This window comes from Petaurus breviceps, unplaced genomic scaffold (genome assembly GCF_028583685.1).
Source record: "Petaurus breviceps papuanus isolate PSGF00001 unplaced genomic scaffold, PetGlider_PUasm1.0 174, whole genome shotgun sequence".
NCBI classification, from domain to species: domain Eukaryota; kingdom Metazoa; phylum Chordata; class Mammalia; order Diprotodontia; family Petauridae; genus Petaurus; species Petaurus breviceps.
Window position 1 is genome coordinate 75,349,781 of NW_027185761.1, and position 23,818 is coordinate 75,373,598.

General features: G+C 53.6%; 2 protein-coding genes and 2 long non-coding RNA genes across 9 annotated transcripts in view; 2 read left to right on the forward strand and 2 right to left on the reverse strand.

Moving 5' to 3' along the window:
* CTDSPL (CTD small phosphatase like) overlaps positions 1-5,908 on the reverse strand; it is a 75,165-nt gene extending 69,257 nt beyond the window's left edge. Inside the window, exon 1 of the mRNA XM_069084426.1 lies at positions 5,784-5,908. Within this exon, the coding sequence (XP_068940527.1) occupies positions 5,784-5,868 (85 nt within the window). The 5' untranslated portion in view covers positions 5,869-5,908. The remainder of the gene's footprint in view (positions 1-5,783) is intronic.
* On the forward strand, positions 5,867-6,337 carry LOC138158525 (cuticle collagen 2C-like). Its single transcript, XM_069084588.1, has one exon. It carries the CDS (start codon positions 5,867-5,869, stop codon positions 6,335-6,337), a length of 471 nt encoding a protein of 156 aa, XP_068940689.1.
* Positions 6,338-6,509: 172 nt separating this feature from the next.
* LOC138158278 (uncharacterized) lies at positions 6,510-21,903 on the forward strand. 4 transcript variants are annotated; one of them, XR_011167613.1, is made up of 3 exons: positions 6,510-6,813; positions 19,841-20,461; positions 21,692-21,903. It is a non-coding gene; the product is annotated as an uncharacterized lncRNA (long non-coding RNA). The 4 variants fall into 4 exon arrangements; XR_011167614.1 differs by lacking the exon at positions 6,510-6,813 and adding an exon at positions 13,550-13,602; XR_011167611.1 differs by lacking the exon at positions 6,510-6,813 and adding an exon at positions 19,081-19,230 and having other exon boundaries at positions 19,838-20,461.
* LOC138158276 (uncharacterized) lies at positions 13,441-21,719 on the reverse strand. Of its 3 annotated transcripts, XR_011167610.1 has the most exons (4): positions 21,593-21,719; positions 19,517-19,663; positions 18,861-19,063; positions 13,441-14,752 (listed from the first exon to the last, which is right to left on the reverse strand). It is a non-coding gene; the product is annotated as an uncharacterized lncRNA (long non-coding RNA). The 3 variants fall into 3 exon arrangements; XR_011167609.1 differs by lacking the exon at positions 18,861-19,063 and having other exon boundaries at positions 19,564-19,663; XR_011167608.1 differs by lacking the exon at positions 18,861-19,063.
* Positions 21,904-23,818: the final 1,915 nt, after the last annotated feature.

Sequence of the window (23,818 nt, forward strand, 5' to 3'; positions counted from 1 at the left end):
ACGGGCCTGGGTACCAGCTGATCTCAGTTTCCCCGGCCTTCTTCCAACTGTCCCCCAGGGTGGCCTAAAAGACAGGCGGGGCGAGCAGCAGCAGGAGGCCTCAGACAAAACAGACTCAGCCAGTCAGGGCCTGGCCCTGTTATGCCTAGGCCTGGGTGGGTCTCAGCTTCCTTACAATGGGCACCAAAGAGCTCCAGCCCAGGCCCCCTGGCAGGGCCCCCCTTCTGCCCTGCCTCTCCCTTCCAGAAGATCTTAAATGACTCAGGCTCTGAGCCAGAGAACACGCAGGAAAACGAGTCCAGGTGGTCAGTGGCCATTTTCTTTGCTCTCAAAATGTGGAGATGAAGCCAACAGTCTTCAGGTCTTCATCGCTTTCAGTGTTGTCATTCAAGGCTGTGACACAGACACTCATGAAGGCATTCACTGAGCCCAACCTGGTTTTCTCAATAGCAAACCATTCTCTAAGGCTGCAGAAAACCCACTCTCTCAGAAACTGAGGAAAGGCAACATGCAGAATGTGGTCTGGGACTTGGCTGGCACCCACCTTCCTCAGCATTTGTCTTACTTAGCCCTTGGACACCTCTTCTCTAAGGTGGGGGCCTCCCTCTCACTGACAGGCAGGGCAGAGCTGCCTTCAAATCCTGGCCCTGCTACTTCCTACCTATGAGCTGCTGAGCAAGTCACCTGATCTCCATGGATCCTGGGGGTCCAAAAAGAAGGCTTCCAGCTATGATTCCCAGCCCTAACTGAATCTGGGTATTAGGGAAGCAATCAAGGTGAAGACAGAAAGGCAAGTCTGAATCACAGAATGTCAAAGCTAGAAGAAGGGGCATAGGAGCTTCGGCCCACACCTGAAGCAAATGTCCGGAACCAGTGACCACCAAAAACTAAAACCAAATGACCATCAAGCCTCCACTCACAGACCCTCAGGGATGGAAGTCTTGCTGCTCCCCGGAAAGCTCCATCTTTGGGCCACTTCTGACAGGGATGTCTCTCTCTTCCACCTGGCTGCTCCCCACCTGGATTGCCATCCCCTCCTTTCTGCCAGTTCTCCAGAGCCAATGTGATCTCTCTCAGCAGATGCCAGCCATAAGCTCTACCTACCTCATGCCATGGGCATGTGCACCAATCCGTTCTCCAGGCCAAGTCCCAGACCTCATTCTGTAGCCCCAGTGTCCATTGCTATTGAGGGAGCAGCCAGCCAGTCAATAAATATCTACAAAGAACCTATTAGGTGCCAGGGGACACAAAGAAAGCCCAAAACAAGGTCCCTGCCCTCAAGGAGCTCCCAGTCTAATGGGTGTCTACAGGACTACAGACAGGATAAATTCCAATTATCTCCAGATAAGCATTTACTAAGCAGCTGAATGTGATCCTTTGGGCCGTGGTTCCAAGGCCTTCTTAGTGCACTGGATGCATTTCTCTGGACATGGTCAGCCTGGCCAGTGGCCTACCTACAATGAGGTGGCAGGGGATAACACACACATTCCACCTGAGGCTGCCCCCAAGGGCTGAGCCCACCGGCCTGATGCCTGCAGGATTATGGAGATGATTCTTTTCTGCCATAGCTTTCATGGCCAGCTCAGCCTCTCAACATATGGAGTTTGGAGCAGACAGACTCAAACACCTTATGAATACTTCCTTGATTCATCACCTCTTACACATCCTCTCTGAAGGCAATTGATTTTTGTAACCCCAAGTACAGAACTTTACATTTATTGTTACATTTTATCTAAGCAGACTCAGCTGATGGTTTGAGTCAATTGTCAGCTTTGGGGATTCTGATTTTGTAACCTAACATATCATCCTTCCCTCTCCTGCCCTATCTTCTGAAAATTTTAAGAGTCATTGATAAAATGGTTAAATACCATGAGGCCAAGGATAAAGCAAATGAGGAGCCTGGCTTCCAAGACAACACTGGTCCAGTCACCATTTCCTTTGGTCTGGCTATTAAACAAAACTCAAACCCTCATTTATAATTATACCATGAGCCAGCCCACAATCCTCTCGACTGTCCACATCATGACATGACAGCCTTTCTCATATTCCTTGGAGAAATAATTTTCCATTCCATTAGAGTGTTCCAGTCTTCTAGAGGCAGCTGGGTGGCCCAGTGGAGAGACCGGGATTCAAGACGACCTGAGTTCGAATCCTGCCCCCCAGACACCAGTCCCTTAAACTCAGTTTCCTCACCTATAAAGTCAGGAGAGTAACAGGGTGGATAGGAAGAGCCAGAGGGGCAGCAACTCCAGCTGGCAAAAAGGAAATCAGGTTGGCTGGGGGGGGGGGGGGGGGCTGCTCTTGGTGAACTAGCTGGCTCCCTGTGATCGCTGCTAACTTTTCTAAGTCCCCGCTAACCATCTCACTAACAACAGTCTCCAGTCTTTCTCGGAATCAAAGTGAAGCCTAACGGGTCAGCTTCAGAAGATACATGCTTTCAGGTCTCCAGCACCTCCCCTTTTCCCCCCACGGCTCTGGGAAGAGCTGATGCTGACACTCTCCTCATTTGGGAAAGTTTGTTCATCTCCGGGTCCTGGGGGCTCCTCAGGGGCAGCTAGGGGCTCCCCTACTTATCTCCTCACTCATCTCGGGTTCCTATTCCCAGAAGTCACTTCTTGTCAGAACCCCTGAGCCCCGATATCAGCCCCATCTCTTCAGATCTTTTTCTTGCCTTTCTGTACTGTTGTTTAAAAACCACCTTTGTCTTCCTTGGCATTGGCCATCGCCTTGACTCCTTCTGGGTTTTATAGCCTTCCTGGACTTATTCTAACAAGCCAAGGCCACCTTTCTGTCCTCACCCTCAGTTTCCTCTATTGCTTTCCACATTCTCACAATCTTCTTAAAAATCTTGCTTGGTGAAAGGAGTTCCATGTGCAGCCACATCAGCCTATTTGAACAGCTCCCCCTTCTCTGACTCTTCAAAATCATTTGTATTGTTTTGGAAGGATGTGTCTGTGAGAGCATCTCACCCCTCTTGTACTTACTACCCTTCCTTTTACAGTCCTAGGCCATGGGCTCCTACTCACCCTTTTCTGTTCCCATGAATTTGCCGACTACAACAGACTGAGACATTTATGGAGACATTTTTTGCCTCCTGGATGGGTGAGGGAGGAGCAGGAGCAAGAGAATTCAGAACTCAAAATTTAAAAATAAATGTTTAAAAATAATAATTAAAAAAAGAAACAGAGATTTTAATCCAGAGTGTTGATGAATTCTAGAGTCAATCTTCTTGGTGTAAAACCCAGACTTTAATGCTAGTTCTCAGCCCTGCCAGAGAAGGCCCCCACTCTTCTAAGCATTTGCTGATCTCTCCCCCCCCCATTCCGCATCTCCCCTGGAAGGACAATGAGGTTTAAATGGAGCCCACTGAGGAGGGCTTTTCAACTGGCTGGCCTGGAGTGTCTCGAGAGCCAGATGGGAAGGCAAAACTCCTCAACTCTCCCTTTGACTGGCCTGATCCCATCCAAAGAAAGGTCATGCACTCAGGACAACGTTGCCTGTTCCCATCCATTTCATAAGGCTGACAAGCTAGGGGGCCCAGGAAGAAGTTCAGTCATTAGGAGGAATGGTAGCTAAAAGTATTTCAGACATAGTTCTCTTCTGCTTTGCTGCCCCCTTCTCCCCCCTCCAAAGGGAACAGCCCACCAAAAACCGGCTGACCTGCCTTGGTGGAAACGGCCTGGAACAAGACCATTCGGCTAAAGGTAATTTGTCCTGGCTGCTTGCAAACTAACTTCAAGGCCTCCTTAGCAAATGGCACATAGATTTCTTTTCAAAAGCTGAGTTTTGTTTGTTTGTTTTTTTAATTTACAGGATAACAGCATAACCCTGCATGGTTTAGCTACAATTCAATTCTGAAAGTCTTTAGAACAAAGGCAAAACTAAAATCAGCATTCTTCTTGGGGAAATCTGGGGGCTATCACCAAAGCACTCTCCAAAAGTTAAGTGATACAAGTTTGTCAGCTAAGTATCCACTTTCCTCCAGGACACAGGTGAACATTCAATGCATCCCAACCAACCATAGAGAGGCCTGTTCCTGGGGCCATCTAGGCAGAAGGACTTGGCTTCTCCACCCAAACTAAAATGGTTTTTCCCTTCCCAAAGTCTGAAGCTAAATTGTTAGTGAATCTAATTAGGACACCGGTCAAGCGGATTTTCAGACACTGAGTGTTTGGGGATGATGGGTCATTCCAGCCCCCTTCAGAACAGGAAAGGCCTAAGTTTGGAATTTCCCTCACCAGGCCTAGGGAGTCGCTAAAGAGATAGAAATGAGGAAAGGCTGCTGCAGAAACCCACACTGAAGACTCGGGCAGAGCATGTGGCTGCCCCCCACCCCAGGCCTCAATAAATAAATGTCGGCCTTCCAACAAGAGCCACTCTCCCCACCAGCTCTCAGAGCAGCTGTGAGAGGCCCAAGAAGCCCCCACTGGAAAAGGTTTTCCGGCAGCAAGAAGGCCTGCTAGCTGAGAGGGGCTCCCGAGCCCAGGCCCCAGGAGTCGCTTGGTGTGCTGGGCTCCTGCTGAGTAGGCAGTCTGGCCAGATCTCCCATGCCTGCGTGTGTGTGGTGAAGGGTGGGGGCTAAGGGGCCCCCAGGGAGCCCAGACCAATGTGCCAAGAGTGCCAGGGCCATGCCCTGGTGGGCCTGCCTCAATCACATCAGATGCCATAAATTCCTGAAATCTGCATGTGCCTTCCTCCCTGGCCCATTTACCCAACCTGCTGTCCTATGGGTGGAGGGAGAACCCAGCACCCCAGGGGCACTAGAAATGCCACCAGCTATCGGGAGGAGCAGAGCAGAGGGCCAGGCCTCAGGCCCTGGGGACGGGGCAGGGGACTCCTTCCCCACCTCACCCATTCCTAGGCACATCTGGAGACAGACACACCCTACACCTGGTAGGCTCGGCCTCATCTTCCCCAGGGCCACCAAGAAAACCAACAAGGCTTTGGTGAGAATTCAAACCAAGGAGACAATCCACACACATTCCCATAGGACAAGGGCCAGAGCTGCTGCCATGCCAAGTGATGGGGGGGGCACTCCTTCCGTGCCCCCCAAATGCAGGAAGGATTTTCCATAGCTTGGAAGTCAGGAGCTGGGGCACCCCCTCCCCCGGGCGCTGTGCCTAAGGGGGGGCGCTCATGACAAAAGCCCGGGTTGGGGGCGAGCTCCTCCTCCTCGGCTAACAGTTACTTAGAAACTTGCCAGGGACACTGACAGATTCAGAAGCTCCCTGGGGTCGGTCAGCCAGGGAGTAGAGAAAGGGCCTGACCCACCCTGCCCTTCTTCAAAAGGGGACCCTAGAAGAGCCCCAAGGGCCCATCCTGTGGCTCTTCCCCCAAACGGGAGGGGGTGAGGAGCAGAGGGCATTCTGGCACCACGAGATGCCCGGTCCCGTCCCACTTTAGAGACCAACAGCCGGGCCGAGCCGGGGGTTCCAAGGCCGGCCCCTTCTCTGTGTGCCCGAGGTGCACCAGGCCGGGAGGGGGGTCGCTGGCCGATGCCAAGAGGCGGCCGGAGGCGTCTGGCCAGTTTCCGCCCCAGAGCCTAGAGGGGCCAGGCTGGGGAAACTGGGGGTTCCGGCGCGCCGGCGTCCTGGGAAGCCTCCGCGGGAGGCCCCGGCCCGGGACCCCTCCGGCCCCCGGCCCCCTCCGCGGGAGGCCCCGGCCCGGGACCCCTCCGGCCCCCGGCCCCCTCCGCGGCCGGCCCCCTCCCCGGGCCTAGGCCGGCGCGATCGGCCGCTCCGGGGAGTCCCGTCCCCCGCCGGCCCGCGCCCCCGCCCCCTCACCTTTGTCGGGTCCGCTGCAGGGGGTCGGGCTGCTCTCGTCCTCCTTGGGGTTGGTCACCTGGGTGATAATGGACGGGGCGTCCATGGGCCCCGATCCCGGCCGCGGCGGCCCGGGCAGGGGGGGCCCCGGCAGGGCCGCGCTGGGCCGCCCGCTCCGGCCGCCCGCTCAGCCGCCGCCCGGCCTCCAGCTCCCGTCGTCGCGCCCGTGCCCGCGTCCGTGTCCGTCGCCGCCGCCGCTGCCGCTCCGCCCCGGCCCCGGCCCCGGCCCCGGCCCCCGCCGCCGCCGCCGCCGCCGCCTCCTCACCATGAATCCCGGGCCGCGCCGCCGGGGACAGAGAGCCGGCCCTGGAGCCCGAGCCCGAGCCCGCGCCCCCGCCGCCGCCGCCGCCGCCGCCGCCGCCGCCGCCGCCAAAGGCCGGGCCCCGAGCCCAGGGGGAGGGGAGGGGAGGGGAGGGAGCAGCGGGGAGCCGAGCGAGCGGGGGGCGGGGCCGAGCGGGGGGCGGGGCCGAGCGGGGGCGGGGCGAAGGCGGGGCCTGCGCGCCCTGGGCTCCTGAGGCCCGGGCCCGGCCTTGGGGGAGGGAGGCAGAGAGGAAGCTCCAGAACTTGGTAAACAAGGGGCGGGCCGGCTCGGGGGCGTGGCCTGCGACGTGGGCGGAGCCTGGAGTGGGAGGAGGGAGCTCTCGAAGGGAGGGGCAGGGCCCCTGGTGGGCGGAGCCAGGGGTGGCCGCGCGGGGGGCCGCGCGGGAGAGGGAACCGAGACCTTCCTCGGCCGGGGAGGGCGGGAGCTGGGTTGGAGTCACTCCGCTCGTGTGGGTGGGGGGTGGGTGCGCTAATGCCCGAGTCTGCGGACGCTTGTATGTGTGTGTGGGCGTAGGCCCCTAGCCCTCTCGGGCGTGTCCGTGGGGAGCTGGAAGACCCGCCCGCTTACCCGCCGCCTGCCCGGGGCCCACGGTCTGCCCTTCTGCGGGCCCGTCCCCGATCGGTGCACGGGGGCGCGCCGGGTTACGTTCTCGGGGGTTCCATGGAAGGGGTGAGTCTGGGCCGTGGCGGGCCCGAAGAGCAGCTTGGCGGAGGCCCATCGAGGCCAGGGGCAGGCCCGCGCGGAGCCCACCTCTCCACCCAGGGGGCTGGCGCATGGAGAGGCGGTGCCAGCGCCCGCGGGGCCGCGGAAGGGGAGGGCCAGGGCGCGGTTCTGCAGAACGTGCCCGGAGTCACCCGGGAGGCAGGCGCGGGCCAGCGCTCCGAGAGCTCGGGAAGAGGGGTCGGGGACAAGTGCTTCGTTACAAGGGATGGGGAAGGGAGGCGACTGCACAAATCTGTAATCGAGTTTTTAGAGAAAGTAATTGGAGAGGTTCTGTGCAGTTCTCCCCAAAAGTGTTTAAACAGCGCAAAGAACTCAGGAGTGGGAGTGGACCCAGAGCCCATTGAATGACTCGAGTTTCCAGTCCACCGCGTCTGGACCGGGATCCCCGCAGAGGTCAATCAACAAACCTCCACGAAGGACCTTCTCCAGGTCCTGGGCATGCGAGGAAGAATTCTCGTCCTCAAAGAGCTTCTATTCTCTGGAGGAAAACAACCGGCTTTGTGGATACAAAGTGTATGTGACCTAGATACAAAGTGACTCGGGGTTGTTCAGCCCGGGCCATCTGGGTGCGAAGCTTGCTTCTGTCGCCCCTAAATCTTCCTCCTTGCCCACCACTTGTTTGTGCCCGCTACCTTCACCCACCGCGCCCCCCTGGGCTCTTGCAGCGGCCTTCTAATGGGGACAGCATCCAGTGTCTTCATTCCCCAATTCATTCTCCACAAATCACCACATGCAAAAATCCACGGAAGAGAGAGCTTTGATTTCATTTGATTCCACAAGTATTTATTAAGGGCTGAGCCTTGTGTCAGACAATTAACTGAACTTCATTTGGCACTAGGCACTGTACAGACCAAAAATAGCAAAACTGGTCACAAGGGGCTGCCACTATGGGGAGAGACATGCCATGTGCCCATATAATTGTTTACAGACTGCAGACAGAAGAAAACTCTTTCTTTCCAGGTGAAGGAGGCGCTAGCAGCTGGGGAGGGAGCTAGGGGAAGGGATCAGAAAAGGGGCAGGGAAAACAAAAAAAGAAAAGAAAAGGGGGCCGTGAGCCTTCCAAGAGCGGAAGGTGAGGTGGGAGAGCATTCCCAGTCAGCAGACAGGAGACAAGCCTGCCACTGGTTGGGATGGGCTGCAGAGGGCTGGAAGGCCAGAAGGGGAGGGTGGGGCGTCTGCATTCAAGTCAGAAGAGCCTAGGAGCCTCGAGTTAACTGGGAGTTTATGGAGGATGGGGCCTGGCGCCAAACAGAGAATGCTGTTTCACAACCTGGCTGGCCCCTTCCTAGGCTGCGGACATTTTTCTTTGCACTCGCCTCTTTCTGTTCTTCATGCTCTCCATCTAGCCCCTCCCGGCCTCTTCGTCCAAGTAGCTGTGCCCCAGGACGGCCTCCCTGGCCTGCTTCAAGACTGAGCTTCAGCCAAGGGGATGGACTTGTTGGAGTCCCTGCTTGGGTCTGACTCCTTGACCAACCGGACTATTACATTTCACATCTCCGCCCGCCAACCCCCCTTTTTCATGCCCTTAAGAAGGTTGAGGGAGGGGTGTTTCTCTTGTCTCCGCCCATGGCCAAGTTCCCACCAACCTCGCCCCCCCATTTCAAGAGTCCAAGCACCCTGTGTCAACTAACCACTCAACCACCACTCATCTATAACAGAGGCATACATAGCAGGAATGTATGCTAAGGAATACCTATCCCCCAATAGCCAAGGGCACAACCCCCCTCAACTACCTCAGGTTCAGGGGAGAAAATGAGATTAGGTTCGAAATTTAGCTCAGTTCTGACAGCATTAATGCCTCCAGATTCCATGTCCAAAGCAGCCCTGGGCTTGTGCCTCAGGAGCCTGGCTTCTCAGGTTTTGCCTGCTGGGCTGGCAGCAATAGCCAGCCTGGAGGCCTGGGCTCGGGGAGCACCATGACTCAAGCCCCCACATCTGACAACTCCACTCCCTGCACCTAGAACTGAAAAGGACTGGTGAAACAGACCCAAACCTCAAGGCTGTTGGCCAGGAGACCTAAGGAGATGGGAAGGTATCTTTCTTTCCCCACCCAGCTTAGTGCATGGTACCCATACCGTAGGTAAATAAGAACTCTGATCCACCTGGAGACAGAGACACAGACACAGAGAGACAAACATACAGACACAGACACAGAGACACAGTCAGACAAACACACTGACACAAAGACACAGACACAAACACACTGACACAGACACAGAGACACAGTCAGACAAACACACTGACACAGAGACACAGTCAGACAAACACACTGACACAAAGACACAGACACAAACACACTGACACAGACACAGAGACACAGTCAGACAAACACACTGACGCAAAGACACAGACACAAACACAGTGACACAGACACAGAGACACAGACAGAACAGAGACAGACACAGTAACTATTCCAGTCTGGTCATTTTAAAGATGCAACCAGTTCCAGCTACTCAGTCAATGGAAAAATGCTTTTGTTGTGACTGTTCTTCAGTCATTTAAATTGTCTCCAACTCCTCCTGACCCCACTAGGGGTTTTCTTGGCAAAGATACTGGAGGGGATCTCCATTTCCTTCTCCAGCTCATTTTACAGTTGAGGAAACCAAGGCAAACAGGGTGAAGTGACTTGCTCAGGGTCACACAGCTAGTGAATGTCTGAAGGCAGATTTGAGCTCAGGAAGGTGAGTCTGCGGGCCCACCTGGCTGTCCTGGACAGAGGCTGCTCCCATCCGTGTGGTAGGTGAGCACAGAATGTCTTCTCAAAGAAGCAGGTCCCTGGCGTCCCCAACGTGTGCCTCCTGCTTAGGGGATCTGGGCGTGTGCCAAAGCCTGACTGCAGAATGAGCCCCACGCTTTTGGAAATGGTCAATACGGGGATTTGCTTTGCTCGGCAGGCGTTTGTTACAAGGATGTTGTTTTCCTTTTTCCAGTTGGGAGAGGAGGGAAAGACGGGGGGGGGGGAGAGAAAGAAGTGAAAATAAATGCTTCTTAATTTAAAAAATAACTTTAGAAAAGCCAGTTCAAGCCTTGCCTTCTGCAGGAGGCCTTCCTTCTGCCACCTTCACACCCACCCCTACCTTGAGAGTGCTGTGTGACCTCTGAGAAACACCAGTGCCACTGGACTTGAGTGTTTTCATCTGAAAAAAAACACTGAGTTCCTCCACCAGTCAATCTCTAAGGACCTTCTAAGTCTCAGAATCTAGTGGGGTACGATTTGGACAGGTGGAGTGCAGGGAGGGCTTTGTGGGCTTTGGATGGGAGGGGGGGCTTTTTAAGCCCCCCAGGTTCCCAGCGCTGGTTGTGGCCTGAGTGGGTTCCTGGGGCTCCTCCTAACTGTCTTTCCTCCCAGTGAGCAGGTCAGGGACTGAACTGCTCACATCTAAATGGGTGGCTCTGTTGTCATTGAGGAATAATGACGCTGTTGTCCAAACTGCCAAATTGATTCCATCATTCCTCTTTGGGCTCTTTTTCTAGGTTCACCCTTAAATGATCTTGGGGGATCAGGCCTTACTTGAGTCTTGTACCCAACTTGCCAAAGAAAACCCATCCTTTTTTTCTCAGTTACTTCTTGCTATGCTATGGCTCCCTGCTACTTTCCATCTCCCACCAGCTTCCCCTGCACCATCTTGGTTTTTCAAACGACCTTCTGTCCTGTACCAATGCCATCTCTTGGCAAGAAAAAAGGGCTTGCTGGCAAAGGCAACTGTTTCTGGGCTTTGGTGATTTCCTTGCTGTGACAACCGATTCGCATCCGCTAAACTTCCTGAGGAAATGGTACTCATCCGCGTCAACGTCTTTTCCTTTGTGCATTTATAACTGTTGGCACCAATAGCTTGGAACCGATCGTGGCGGAGCTGTAGCAGTTGCCTGCAATGACTGGCCTCTTCTTAGCTGTCCCCTTTCTTCCAGTTTGGTGGGGAGCTTGACCTTTGTTCTGATAAGTCAGGGCTTTATTGGAAGACTTCCACATAAGAAGCCGGCCATTCTTTGTCTTCTGAGACAGAGCCAGTTTCAGCGAGGTGGCTCAGTGGATAGAGCACTGGATCTGGAGTCAGGAAGACCCAAGTTCAAATCTAACCTCAAACACTTCCTAGTTGTGTGACCCTGGGCAAGTCACTTCACCCTATTTGCCTCAGTTTTCTCATCTGTAAAATGACTGGGGAAGGAAATAGGAAACCCTTGCAGTATCTTTGCTAAGAAAAGACTGTATGGTTTCTAGGGTCACAAAGAGTCGGACACAAGTGAACAAGCACAGCTTCATTTCCTGTCATGTTATTTGGGAGGCTCCATGTCCAGCACCTGCCAGCTCTCTTCATAAAGAAAGGCTTCATGATGTGTCAGCATCAGGCTTCTGTGGACTCAAGATGCTCTGGCCCTTTTCATTTCTCCGCCTTGAGCTTGACTGCCCAGCACACCAGTCAGTGTTCTTCCCTCTGGCCCCTTTTACTTTGTTGGTGGCACTGTCCCAGAGTCCAGGCATGTGGCTCTGCTTTCTGACCCTGTGTGACACAAGGTGCCATGATCCTCATGGGACCCACTGGCCCAGAACACAATGGTGGTTCCTGTTGTCTCTGGGCACACATCGACTCCAGCTCTGTGAACTCTTGTGTTTCAGCAAGAATCTGGGGGCCATAGGAGTTTGTGGGATTGGAGCTAAATGCTTCTCTTGAGCAGAGCTCCCTGTGTCTTCTGGTTTTGTTTATAGCCAGAACGTCAATATTCATAGGGCTCCATTCTCCAGGAGCCTGTTGCTGACTCCCTGGCCATTGGACAGGCTTCCTCTCTTCTTCTTTAGACAGCCTGTCTAAAAGCCTGCCTGGCCCATTTGTAGCAGGCTCCCTACCCTCATTCACACAGTCATTCATTGCTCTCCAGGCTGGCACCTCCCCCACAGCCCCTTTTCAGCTTCCTGCTTGTGTTGTATCGCCCTTAGAATGGGAGCCCCTCAAGGGCAGGGCTTTCTTCTCACTTCTGTTTGTATTGCCAGCACTTGGCACCATGCCAGGCAAACACATTGTAAGCACATGGTAAATACTTAGCTTGGCATGAGCGCAGAAGGGATGAAACAGGACTGTGTGCCCTCTTGTGCGCTGCTGTGGCCAAAGAAGCCAGCACATCAGGGCCCACCAGCCAGGGATGGACCTCCTCTGCACCCCTGGCACAGCTGGGTCTTGTGTGGCACAGTCTATCACTTGGATACCCCCAAAGCCAGGATTTGTGCCCACAGGGAAAGACTTCTTGGGAAGAAGTGTTCCCAAGCCAAGCCTCATCAGGACCCTGCTCTGGACGTTGAAAACCATTATTCTTGCCCCTTTAGGAAAGCAGGACCAGGTCTGCCCATTGCAGGCTCTAAACAAAGCAGAGATGAGGATGTCATGCATCTGCCCGCTCTTTCAGTGTCCTGGGCTGGATGCCGCCAAGGCTGGAGGCTGCCCGGGCTGCAGGCTGCCTGGGCTGGAGGCCGCCTGGGCCGCAGTGAGGCTGCCTGGGCTGGAAGCTGCTGTGAGGAGGAGTTTGAGGCAGACCCTAGCCCCTGACTTCTGCTCCCCTCACCCACACAGGGTCCAGATTGGGGGCTGATTTTGTCTCAAGATTCACATCACTTCACCTTGAGCCGTCCGCTCCTCTGATGAGCTGAAATCTGCCCCAGAACGGCCGTTCCTCTCATCACTTCTCTGCCCTTTAGATAATGAAATGATCATTAGAGCTAATCAAGGATTTATTGGAACCTCTATTTATAGCAGCAGGAGCTGGGATAGATTCCTAGAGAGCTCAAGTCCCCATCGTGGCCAGCTGAGTCTGAGGGTCTCCAGCGGGAGCATCTCACCCCACGCCCTGGAGCCCCCTGGGCTTGGCTGCGCTCACACATCTGCATCTGCTTCTAACTTGTGCGCCTTCCCTCCCACCCTTCCCCCCCTTTTCCACCTTCCGTGTCTGTGCTAAGACAGAGGCAGGCAGGGACTACTGGCCTGGTCCCTTTCATTTGTCTCCTTAGTGCTTCGTCCAGTGGCCGGCACACAGCAGCTGCTTACTCCATGCTCTGTCCATCTGTCTGCTCCATGCCATGCTTAGCAGCTCTTGGGGAGTCTGCCCCTGCAGCCCACCTCTGCTGCAGCCCCAGGATCTGCTTACAGCTTGGCAGCCACCACCAGGTTTGGAAGCTCAGCCCCCAGCCTTCCTGTAGCCAGTCACACCTAGCTCAGCTGGGCTGCTGGGGGAGGGGCCGCCTGGGCTCCTTGTCCAGGCAGAATGGAGGCTGGCCTGAAATCCAGGGTCCTCCTTTTCTCCCTTATTCAGTGGCCTGGGAGCTGCAATGATTTTATATTATGTCCTTTTTTTGGTTGCTGTTCAGCTTTCAGTCATTTCCAGCTCTTCCAGACCTCGTGCACCACACTGTCCATGGGGTTTTCTTGTTAAAGATGTTGCAGGAGGTGGCTATTTCCTTGTCCAGTGCATTTAGGTAAACAGAGGTTAGATGATTTACCCAGGGCCACACAGCTAGTCAGTGTCTGAGACCAGATTTGAGCTCAGGCCCAGCTCTCTATCCATTGAGCCACCTTGCTGCCTCGTATCTTTTTTTTTTTTTTTGCTTTTATTTTATGTCATTTAACAAGCATTTGTGTTCTTACCCTCCTACCTCTGCCCACCAGTTGAAAAAAAAAGGAAAATCAAGGCCTTGTAACAAATGTGCACAGTCGAGCAAGACCAGCTGTCGCCTTGGCTGTGGCCAAAAAGGTAAGGATGCATCTGGAGTCCATCCACTGTCTGCCAGGAGGCAGGTGCAGTTAGGGCCAGTCACAGCTGATCAGTCACTGCTCTCACATCCTTCAGGTGTATTTCTTTACAATATTGTTGTTACCGTATGAATTGTCCTGGTTCTGCTCACTTTGAATGAAACTCGTCTGCTCAAACTGACCATTAATCACCTGGAATGGCCCTTATTCTTGTGAATTTGAATCAGTAACTTATATATCTTGGAAATAAAACCTTTGCTAGAGAAAACTTGCTACAGAAATTTTTTCTCAGTAAATTATCTCTACCTTAATTTTAGCTGCATTAGTTTTGATTTTCTGAAAACTTTGATTTTGTGCTATAAAAATTGTCCATTTTTTTCTATGATCCTCTCTATCCCTTGTTTACTTGTGGGCTCTTCTGTGCATAGTTGGGAAAGGTAGTTTCTTCCTGGCTCCTCTAATTTGTTTACGACAGGGCCTTGTGAGGTGTTGGTTTGGCCCCAACTTCTCCCAGACTGCTTTCTCCTTTTGCCAGGAGTTTTGGTTGAACACTGAGTCCTCCTCCCAGTAGCTGAGTCTGGGGTTCCCTGAACACAAGGCTCCGTGGCTGGTTGGCTTCCAGGAGCTCCGTCCCTGGTCTGTTCCTTTTTAACCAGCATCTCCTAGTTTGGACGATGACTGCTTTGGAATGTAGCTGGGGACCCAGTGCTGCTGGAGCCCCTTTCTTCCCACCGTGGAGCTTCTCTCTATTAGATCTCTTGAGATTTTTACCTTTTGTTCCTCCAGATGAATTTTTTCTAACTCTACAAAAGAATACTTTGGTAGTTTGATTAATTTGGCATCAAAAAAAGTCAAGTAATTCTGGCAGGATGTTGTCAGTTTTATTTCGTCTTGGATAGCCCGAGAGCAATAGCCCTTCTCCCATGGTTTAACTGCTGCTTTACATCTCCATGGCATGATCTGTACCTGTCTGTGGTCTTAGAATTCCTCCGTGTGTCTTAGGAGGTAGACCTTGAATTGGTTAATACATTCTGTAGCTATTTTAGATGGAATTTCTCTTTCAGTCGTTTCCTACTGTGTTTTGTTGGTAACATACAGAAATGCTTGTGATTGAGGGCTGAGTGGTTTACAATGGAGTCCCACGCACCTTTCTGAAAATGAAGAGAAAACATTCCAAATTGGTCCCTGGTGCAAGAACAGAACAAGATAACCACATGGGTCCAGACCCTAAAGAAGAAATCAGGCTGGAAGCTGTCTACAGTAAATGGCCTATTCCCTGGCCCCTGGGTGACCTTCTTTGGGATTCAAGTCACTGGGGACCCCGGGAGACCCCCAGGCCCACACCCCTCTAGCTGGTTCTCACTCTTCCCTTGCTGCCTAGATCTGACTGATTTGTGGGTCAACCCAGGGGGTGGTGGGCATTGGCTCCTTCATCAGACTTCTGAATGTGACAGCCCCTATCTTTGGCCCATTCAGCATGAAGCTCAATTTTCTATCACCCTCTGATCTTTAGCCCTGCCCCAATGCCACCATCCTCTTTTCCCTTTACCCACAAACATCTGTGGGCAGCAGTGGTTTGGGCCTTTTGGAGGAGCCTGTTCTACTGCAGTGACACCTTAGGGTCTAGCTGTGTATTCTCTGGGGCACTGAGGAGATGGGACCCCATTTGGCCCCCTTCTGTTCCAGCAGTGATGGTGGCAGTCAGGAAAGGGCCCAGAGCAGGGCCAAGGACACAGGGTTCATAGAGCAGCTGCACCCAGGATAATTGGGGGTCCTCTGAAAGCACAGCCTTCATCCATTAACCAATGAATTGACTTAACACTGAGGGAAGGGAAGGCCCCTTCTCCCTCTCCCTCCTCATAACTCCTATGCATTTCAAGCCAGTTCAGCTTCAATGGCCCAAACGGCTCCCATCCCCTGGCCCTTAGGCCCTTGGAATGCTTTCCTCCAAAGCCCCAGCCATTTTACTGTTCATATGGGCCATTACATGGAGCTGGTGGAAAGTGTCTGGCCCCTGGCCTGGGTGCAAGGGTGAGGTCTGCAAAGGATCAGGAAGCGCCGGGAGCAGGGAGCCCTTCCAGAGCCGTGAGGGAGTCATCTCTGAGCCTTCCTGGGAGAAGTAGTGTGCCCACTGATGGGCCATCAAAGCAAGGTCAGCAGGGAGAGGATCCAGTCTGAGCGTGGAGCCCCATCGGTCCCATGGAGCATGGCGGCCAAAGGGGGAAGGGTCCTGATGCCAGCTAGGGATAGAGGCCAGTCTGGTGCGGGGAACCACGGGGCACCTGAAAGTGCCTCATAGCCTCATCTGAGACGCCATTCTCAGTTGGTCCCGGTGGCTGTGAGGAGGGCTCAGTCTGCATCTACAGAGGGGAGGTAGTCTGGGCAGGTTGAGGCTGAAGACAGTGGCTAATTGGCTCCACCTGAATTCCTTAGCCGGGTCACAGCCTTGGGGCTGGAAGGGACTCTGGTTGGCTAATCCAACCCATTCATTATAGCTGAGAAAACTGAGCCCCAGAGCACTGCCAGCCCACAGGGACCATAGGGAGGAGGCAGGTCTGGGCGCAGGGCCTCTGACTGCAGGCTGAGTCCTGAATGAGAGGAGCGGAAATTGTAGGCTGGACCTTATTTGCCCTTATGGGTCTTAGCTCGGGACCTGCACCCATTCCTCAAATGGAGCCTGGCACTCCAAAGCCTCAGGCGCTGCGGTCTCAGAATCTCCATGATGGCCACCCAGCTCAGACTGAGCAAGGTCGCACCCCCCCACGATGTGCGGGCTGAGGTCTCCCCGCGGGGGCCAAATGCGACCTCATTCCGCTGCTGGGAACAGAAGTTAGTTCTGACATAAAGACAAGTTGGGCCTTCTCCCTTTTCCCTCCTAGGCCAGTCCTTCCTGGAAATACTGGAAGACAAGCAGCATTCCTCCCCTCCGTGCGCCCCTCCCACCCCCAGCTTCTCTCCCCAGGTCCCTTGACTGGGTTCCATCCCCATCCTGGGTGCCCTCCTTCTCCTCAGAGTCCCTTCCACAGTGCAACGCCTAGCCGCGCACCCAGTTCTCCAGCTGGGGTCTGACCGGTTCTGACCAGCTTCTCTTTCCTTGCCTCGTTGACTGACTTTGATCAAGCCACCTGTTGGGCCTCAGTCTCCTTTTCTGTCAAACGAAGGCCTTACCCCACTCGATTCCAAGTCTCACAAGTGTGGTTGGTTAGTCTAAGGAGCTGTGACTAGACAGGAGTCCATTCCCCTGCCTCCAGACAGGCCTTCTCCCAAACTGCCTCACCCTGCTTAATTGGTGCCTTGAACAATGGACTGAGGAGATACAGCCGCCATAGCCCGGAGGAGTAGGAAGGCTGCCCTCTTGTGACCTGACCTAGACTGCCCCTAAGCCCCAGCCACAGGAATTTGGACCCTGCTCAGACAGGGCATGAGTGGAATAGATTCTGCCAATGAGGAAGCCTGGAAGATCTTGGGAAAGGCACACTTCTGGGCCTAGATTGTGCTGAACCTGGCCAATTTCTGGGGACTCTGGCTCCTTTTCAGAAGGGATCCTGTGTCCTGCCCTGCCTGCTCTCCCCACAATTCCTCCCAGCATCATGGCAACAATGGGATTCTGAAGAGATGGTGTGACAGCATCCCTGGGAGCCCTCGGCAGCCATGAAGGGAAGAAATCCTTTCCAACTTGGAATTTGGGAAGAGCCTTTGGAGGGTGCCTATCTGGTGACTCATCTGTATTCCTATGGGGTAAAGGTGGGGGACAGAAATGAGGGAGGGTTCTATGGAGCACACTCCCAGGCCTTCGTGGCTCGAGCCTCTGCTCCCTTCCCCACTACTTCTGAAGGGGACTGGGGGCCTCCTTTGCTTTTCTGGGGAAAGGCTTGAAAGGGATGCCACGCGGAGGGATCTGGGGAATCGGACAGTCCCTTGGGAACATGAGTGATGGTGCGTAGGTGAGAGCTAGCCTTTGGACAGCAATCTCATGGAATTCTGGCAGGACTTGTCAGCAGTGTCCAAAGGCCTGTGCCCTTCTGCCTTTGGCTGTGACATTGTGCAGTGTGGAGGGCCTGGGCACTGTGAGCTTGGAAACTAAGCCTGGCTCTGCCTTTTATTCCCTGGACTTCAGGGGAGTCACGTTTTGTCTGCAGGCCTGTTTGCTCACCTGTAAAAATGGGGCATAGTCTCTGGCACGCATTGTTTCCCTGCTCTAGGCTTTTATGTGAAATGGGGAGGGTGGGGGTTTGGACTAGACAGTCTCTGAGGTTGTTGTCAGTTCTAAGACCAGTGATTCCTTGGAAGAGAAGAGAAACAGGGCTGGGACAGCTGTTCTGGATGGTTTGGGTGCTCAGTGCCCGAGGGTTTCCCATGAACTTCCCTCTGCCCTGCTCCCATGCCACTTGGAGGTGGGGAGGAGCACCTTCTCTATGGGGAGGGCTTGAAGAGGATGTTTCCCTGCTTGGGCTTTTGGGTTTCCAGTTAAAGAACCCCTTTGTTGGGGTCACAAAGAACAGAACTGGTCTTGGACACTCCATTGAGAAGTCATCAGTCCTCAGTCAGCCAGCATTTGTCACAGAATCCCAGAATTTCAGAGATGGGAGGGGCCTTGGCCCCCGCTGGTCTACCACAAATCCAGCCTTTCCTGGAAACCTCCAGGGAGGGCTCTGCCTTCCTCTGCCTCCTGGGGGCCCCCCCACTCCACATGCCCACCATCTGTATGCCAGACGTGGCGTTTCCTTGGGGAACCTTGGGAACGACCTGTGTGTCTCAGGTAAACCATCGTGCTGGTTGAGGAGATGAGCATTCTGCTTGCATTTGCCAGCCTTTTCCCTTGCCAAGAGGAGGATGCACTTTATAGCTAGACCACCTTGGCCTGCCCCCTGCCTCCACACCTGGAATCAGCTCCCCTTTGCCTGTGCCCTTAGAGTCCTCAGCCCCTTTAGACACAGCCGAAGCAGCACCTCCTCCAGGCTGCCTCCTGGGGTCACCTTGTTAGGACTGTCCCACTGGAAATCACCTCTTTTGTAGTCATTTCCTATGCACACAGTGGTGCCCGCCCCCCTCTGCCCCCAGCACAGCATAAGCTCCAGGAGGACAGAGACTGGTTTTCATCTTTGTTCCCCCAGCCCCTTGGATAGTACTCAGCATGCAGTAGGTGCTTACGAGGCTGGGGCGGGAGCTCTGTTGCCTTCGGCTTCCAGGGGCTGGCAGAGCCAGCATCCTGCCACCAGATGAGGACGTTGCCTCTGCAGATTCCCCACAAGAACTCACTTGTTTGAGCTGCCACTCATTCCTTGCTTTCTGGCACAGCCTTGCCTGCTTTGCCCTGCCGTTAGGCTCAGTGCTTCTGAACTCTAACCACATCCTCCTCCTGGTCCCAAGGGCCTGTTGTCTCATGGAGTCTTGGCCTGGCAACCGAGCCCGGCTTTCCCCTTGATCACCCAGGAGCCTGCAGAGCTGAGCTCTACCACCACCTGAACCAAGGAGACAAGGAGCTGGGGCCAGGGAAGCTTCTAGACCTCCGGTGCCCCAGGCCTCAGCCTCCCCAGGACTCCATTTTTGGGACTCTCCCATCTCTTTGGAACCACCTGGGACCGTGGTTTCCTCCCTGTCCTATCTCTGAGCGGCTGGCTGTGAGCATGTAAGTCCTGGATGCAGGGCCTGCTAGGGTGGGTGCTCCCACGTTCTGGCCCATGAGCTCCCACCAGGTGAGGACATAGCTTACCAAGGCTCTGGTTAGACCCACTTCACCACCTTCCTTGGTCAGAATTAAATCCAGGAGAACATTCATATAATGGCAAAACTATGGGCAAGAAAACTAACTTTGAAAGATTTGAGAACTCTGATGAACCCAGTAACCCACCAGAGGACAAATGACCTCCCGACAGAAAGACCCCGGAGTTAAGGGCAGAATGAACCATACATACAATAAGACAGTGGATACGGTGCCAGGTCTGGAGACAGGAAGACTCACTTTTCTGAGTTCAAATCTGGCCTCAGACACTTCTGAGCTGTGTGATCCTAGGGAAGTCACTTTACCCTGTTGGCTTCGGTTTCCTCATCTGTAAAATGAGCTGAAGAAGGAAATACCCAACCACTTAAGTATCTCTGCCAACAAAATGCTAAATGGGGTCACAGAGAGTCGAACACAATTGAAAAAGACTGAATAACGACAAAATGTGGGAATTTGTTGGGTTTAACCATGCCCATTTGTTACAAAGATTTCATTTCTCTTTATTTTTTTCTAGCAGAGGGGGAAGTAGTGATAAGGTAGCCCTCCAAAAAGGAAAGAAGAGAGAGTCATTGACGCATTTTTAAAGCTGCACAGAAGAGAAAGCAGACTGGAAGGGACCCCAGAGCAGTAGGACTGCTCTGAAAGTTTGACTGATAGATTCTGAAAAGAACGGCCAAAAGAACAGTTGGCAGTTTCAGGCACAATCCTCTTCTTCTATTCTCCTGTGGATGTGGATGTGCTCATTTTATTTGGTGTCTGGTAAGTTCAAAATAAAAGAAAATAACGGGAAAAAGGACCAGGTCTAGACCAAGCTCCCTCCTCCAGAATCCGTGGCTACTTGGCTTTCTGGGATTTCTGTCAGCATTCCCCCTGTCCCCATCTCCTTGCTGCCTTTTCTTCTGTCAGTTCTCACTCAAATGCCCTCTCCCTTTTTGCCATGTTTCCCAGTGCAGGTTTGGGCATTTCTGTTCCATACAATGTCGATGTGATGGACAATGTACTCCATGGGCACATATCTGTTACTGGTCCCTTTCCAACAAGGTGTGCGTGCCCTGGGGCTACTGCTGTGGGACCATCCAGCCTCAGGAGTAGCAACGAGGCTGCAGCACATCTTCTCAAGGTCAGATCTCTCAGCCAGGTGGGTGTCCTCACTGTGTGTCCCTTAACACAGACCATGCTCCTTCATTCCTCCACTCATTATGCCATTTTCCCATCCTGAGTTCCTCCTCCATTCTCTCTCTCCCATCCAAATCCTAGCTTGCCTTTCCCTGGGAGAATGGAGCGTCACAGAATCCAGATCACAGAATTCAGAGTTGGAATATGACTCACCCTTCTAATGTTCTCATCAAACAACCATCTGCTTGAGGACCCTCTGAGAGGGAGGGCATGCTCAATCCCATCCCCCCATTCTGAGGCTCCTCTCAGGGTTATGGCCTAGAAAACTTGCCCCTGTTCATCCCTCCCACTCTGAGTTTTGCCCTCTGGGTCCAAACAGAGTGAGATAAATTCCTCTCCAGTCACTGGATCAACATGAAGCTCCTGCCTGAAGTCAGGCACTGGGCTAGGTGCTGACGCCTCTCACTAGGGCTGCCCTTCAGATACTGGGAGATAACTCCCCTGTCTCCTCCAGGATTCAATAAGCACTTCCTGGTTTGCTAAGCTTTCTGGGGCCTTTCCCTACCCTAGTGCCCCTGCTCCCTAACCTTTGCAGCACAAGGTGCGCTGTCCCTCCTAAATGGTGCTGACCACGAGTCACAGAAGTCACGGGAGGCTTCCTCAAGAGTGGGATTTCAGCTAGGAGCTGCTGCCTGCATTGCCTGAGCCACACCCTCCATCCTGGATCACACACAGCTTCTCTCTTTCATCACTCTCCATGCAGACAGAGAATGTTGCCTCTCTTCCTAGACAGGTTCTGCTCGGCCCCAGAGGGCAGAATGAGGAGCGGTGGGGGAGGAGGGAGGGAGGGAGTGGCAGAGAAGAAGATAGAGTCTCTGTGAGCCCAGCAGCTTGGGTTAAGCTTCCTAAGAACTGGAGATGGCCCAAAGTGGTGGAGGCTGCCTGCCTCAGGAAAGGATGGGCTCCATTTTACCACAGGTCCACACACAGAGACTGGATGACCACTTCCCAGAAACGTCAGAGAAAGGCTTTTGTTTTGAGTGATGGGCCTTGAGATTCTTTCCAACACACAAATGAACAGATAGACATACTCACCCCTTTTGTTCATACACAGTCTGATGGAACACACCCTGTTGTGTTGACCCAAACTTACCCCCTGCCCATCCTTGGGCAACTGAAGAGTAGGGAGGAAAGGGGTCGATGGTCTGCTAATTCCCTTCTTGAGATTTCTTGCTGAAGGTTGTGATTTCAGATCCTGTGAGGGAGGTCAAGATGAAGCTGCTGGGCATCACAGGATCATGGAAGCAGCCTTGGAAGACTCAGAGGGTCTCTGACAACCTGGGAAAATGATTGGCTGCTGTAACCAAGCAGCCCTGGGAGACTGACTAACTCCCTCCTTGCTAATACACCCTTTGCAATATTCCTGAAAAAAGTTTATTAAAACGATAAGTCAAGTCAAACAGCCCTGTGAATGCACTATCTCTGTCCCAAGCACGTGGTTGTGGGAAAGTCAGTCACAGTTTCAAACACAAGCCTTCTTTCCCCTGGCTGAAGCGCCGCCCCCTTCTTGTTTTTACTCTCTGTTTATTGCCCGCTGTGAGGGAGCAGAGGGGTGATGAAGGCTGTCTCTGTCTCCCCTGCTTTCTGCTGGCTCCTGGCGATGGTTTTCTTTCATATTGCAGTATGAAGCAGCGTTCTTCGGCAGGGGGTCCTCTAACGTTCATGTGAAGCCCACCAAATGGTGGCAGGGTGTGATGAGGAGGGCATGAGGGGGCTCGATGGCCCCTCCCACCTTTGAGCAGTTATGATTTTGATTGTGGTTTCCTTCTATGGAGTCCAAATAAAGACTCTGGCCATTGATCCTAGTTCACCTGCAGGGGGTCAAATGGAGATCTTCCCTGTAGACTCACCCATCATCTGGCCACCCTTCTTGCCTTCCCCCCATCCCCGTTTCTGGAATCATGAGCCAAAATCAATTCAGCTTTGCCATTGTCCCATGGATGGGTTGTGCTAATCTGCTCCCCAATGCTCCTACTCACCGTCCCGGCAACTTGCTTGGGCAAGCTGCCCTCCCTGGTCATCACTGCTGTTTTTGTGTTTTCTCCCCCATTAGAATGGCAGTTCCTTGTGCTTTGCTTCTGCATCTGTGTCCCCAGGGCTAGCAAAGTGCCTGTCATACATCTCCTTTGCTCTCCCCCCAATAAGCCTGCCTTTCAGTCTTGCTTTGTTATGTTATTGAAATCATTGTGTTTGTTACTTTTCTGGTCTCAGATGTAGGCATTTATTTCTATCAATTCCATATAGATCAACCAATCAATCAGTAAGCGTTTATTAAGGACTCACCAGGTGCCAGCCATGGGCACATATGTTGCGGGCAGGTTTTTTTTCTTCCCAATCAACAGTTTCTCTTCTCATTTTTTGTGCTTTGAAAAGGACTTTCTCCACTAGAACATGACTCTGGCTGGGAAGGAGGCCCCACTGCATGTATCCCACAAGCATGGGCAACTCTCTGGCTCATTTGGTCAGGTAGAGAAGCAGGGATGCCTGGGAAGCCCACGGGGGCCGGGCTGTGGAGGAATGACATCCCTCATTCCATAAGCCTGGACCAAGCCTGGGTGGGAGACGATGCTTTTCTCCACACTGGGGCTCTGTTGGACAAGCATGGATGGCATGGGTCAGCAAGTCCTGATTCCCAACAGCCAGCAACGACCAGCCTAAAACATGCTTAGAGGAGCCAGGGGAGGTCCTAGGCTATTGCCCAGACAAGATGGGCACCCTAGGGGTTGCCTGAGCTGAGGGAGCTTTTCTGAACTGGCCATAAACAAACTTCAGAGGGAGGATCTACAGGACTTGACAGCAGCTGGCAGCTTTCTGCTCCCCAGCTCAATTGTCCTGGCTCTCTGCTCGCGGCTATACGGAGGCTCAGAGTGTGGGTGATCACAGGAGGTGGTCTCGGCTGGCTGGAGTGGTCAAGGAAGGCTTCCTGGAGAAACAGAACCCAAAGTGGGCCATGAGGGATGAGTGGGATTTGACTGGGAAGAAGCGGGGAGCCTGGTGGTGCTGGTAGATGGGGATTCCAGGTAAGGGGATGGGGGAGAACAGAAGCAGTGTGGGAGGGAAAGGCTCCTGTTTCCTAAATTGGAGCTCGGGGTAGGATGGGGGAAGGGCCTGTCAGAGCACAAAAGAGAGGGCGGTCCCCGCCCCTGCCTGCTTCCCTGGCTCCTGACTGAGCTGCACGCATGCTCCGCACCTGTTTTGGGGGCGCAGATGGGGTGAAAAAGGGAATCAGAGATTTTCGCCCCCTCAGAGCAAGTTTCTGCCTGTAGCTTAATAGTCAGGGGTATTCTGACCCTGTGCCAAGGCCTCTCTTTTCCCTTAT

Bases quoted from the DNA above. Each gene is read 5' to 3' on its own strand.
- LOC138158525 (XM_069084588.1), top strand. From the start codon at position 5,867: ATGGGCCCCGATCCCGGCCGCGGCGGCCCGGGCAGGGGGGGCCCCGGC.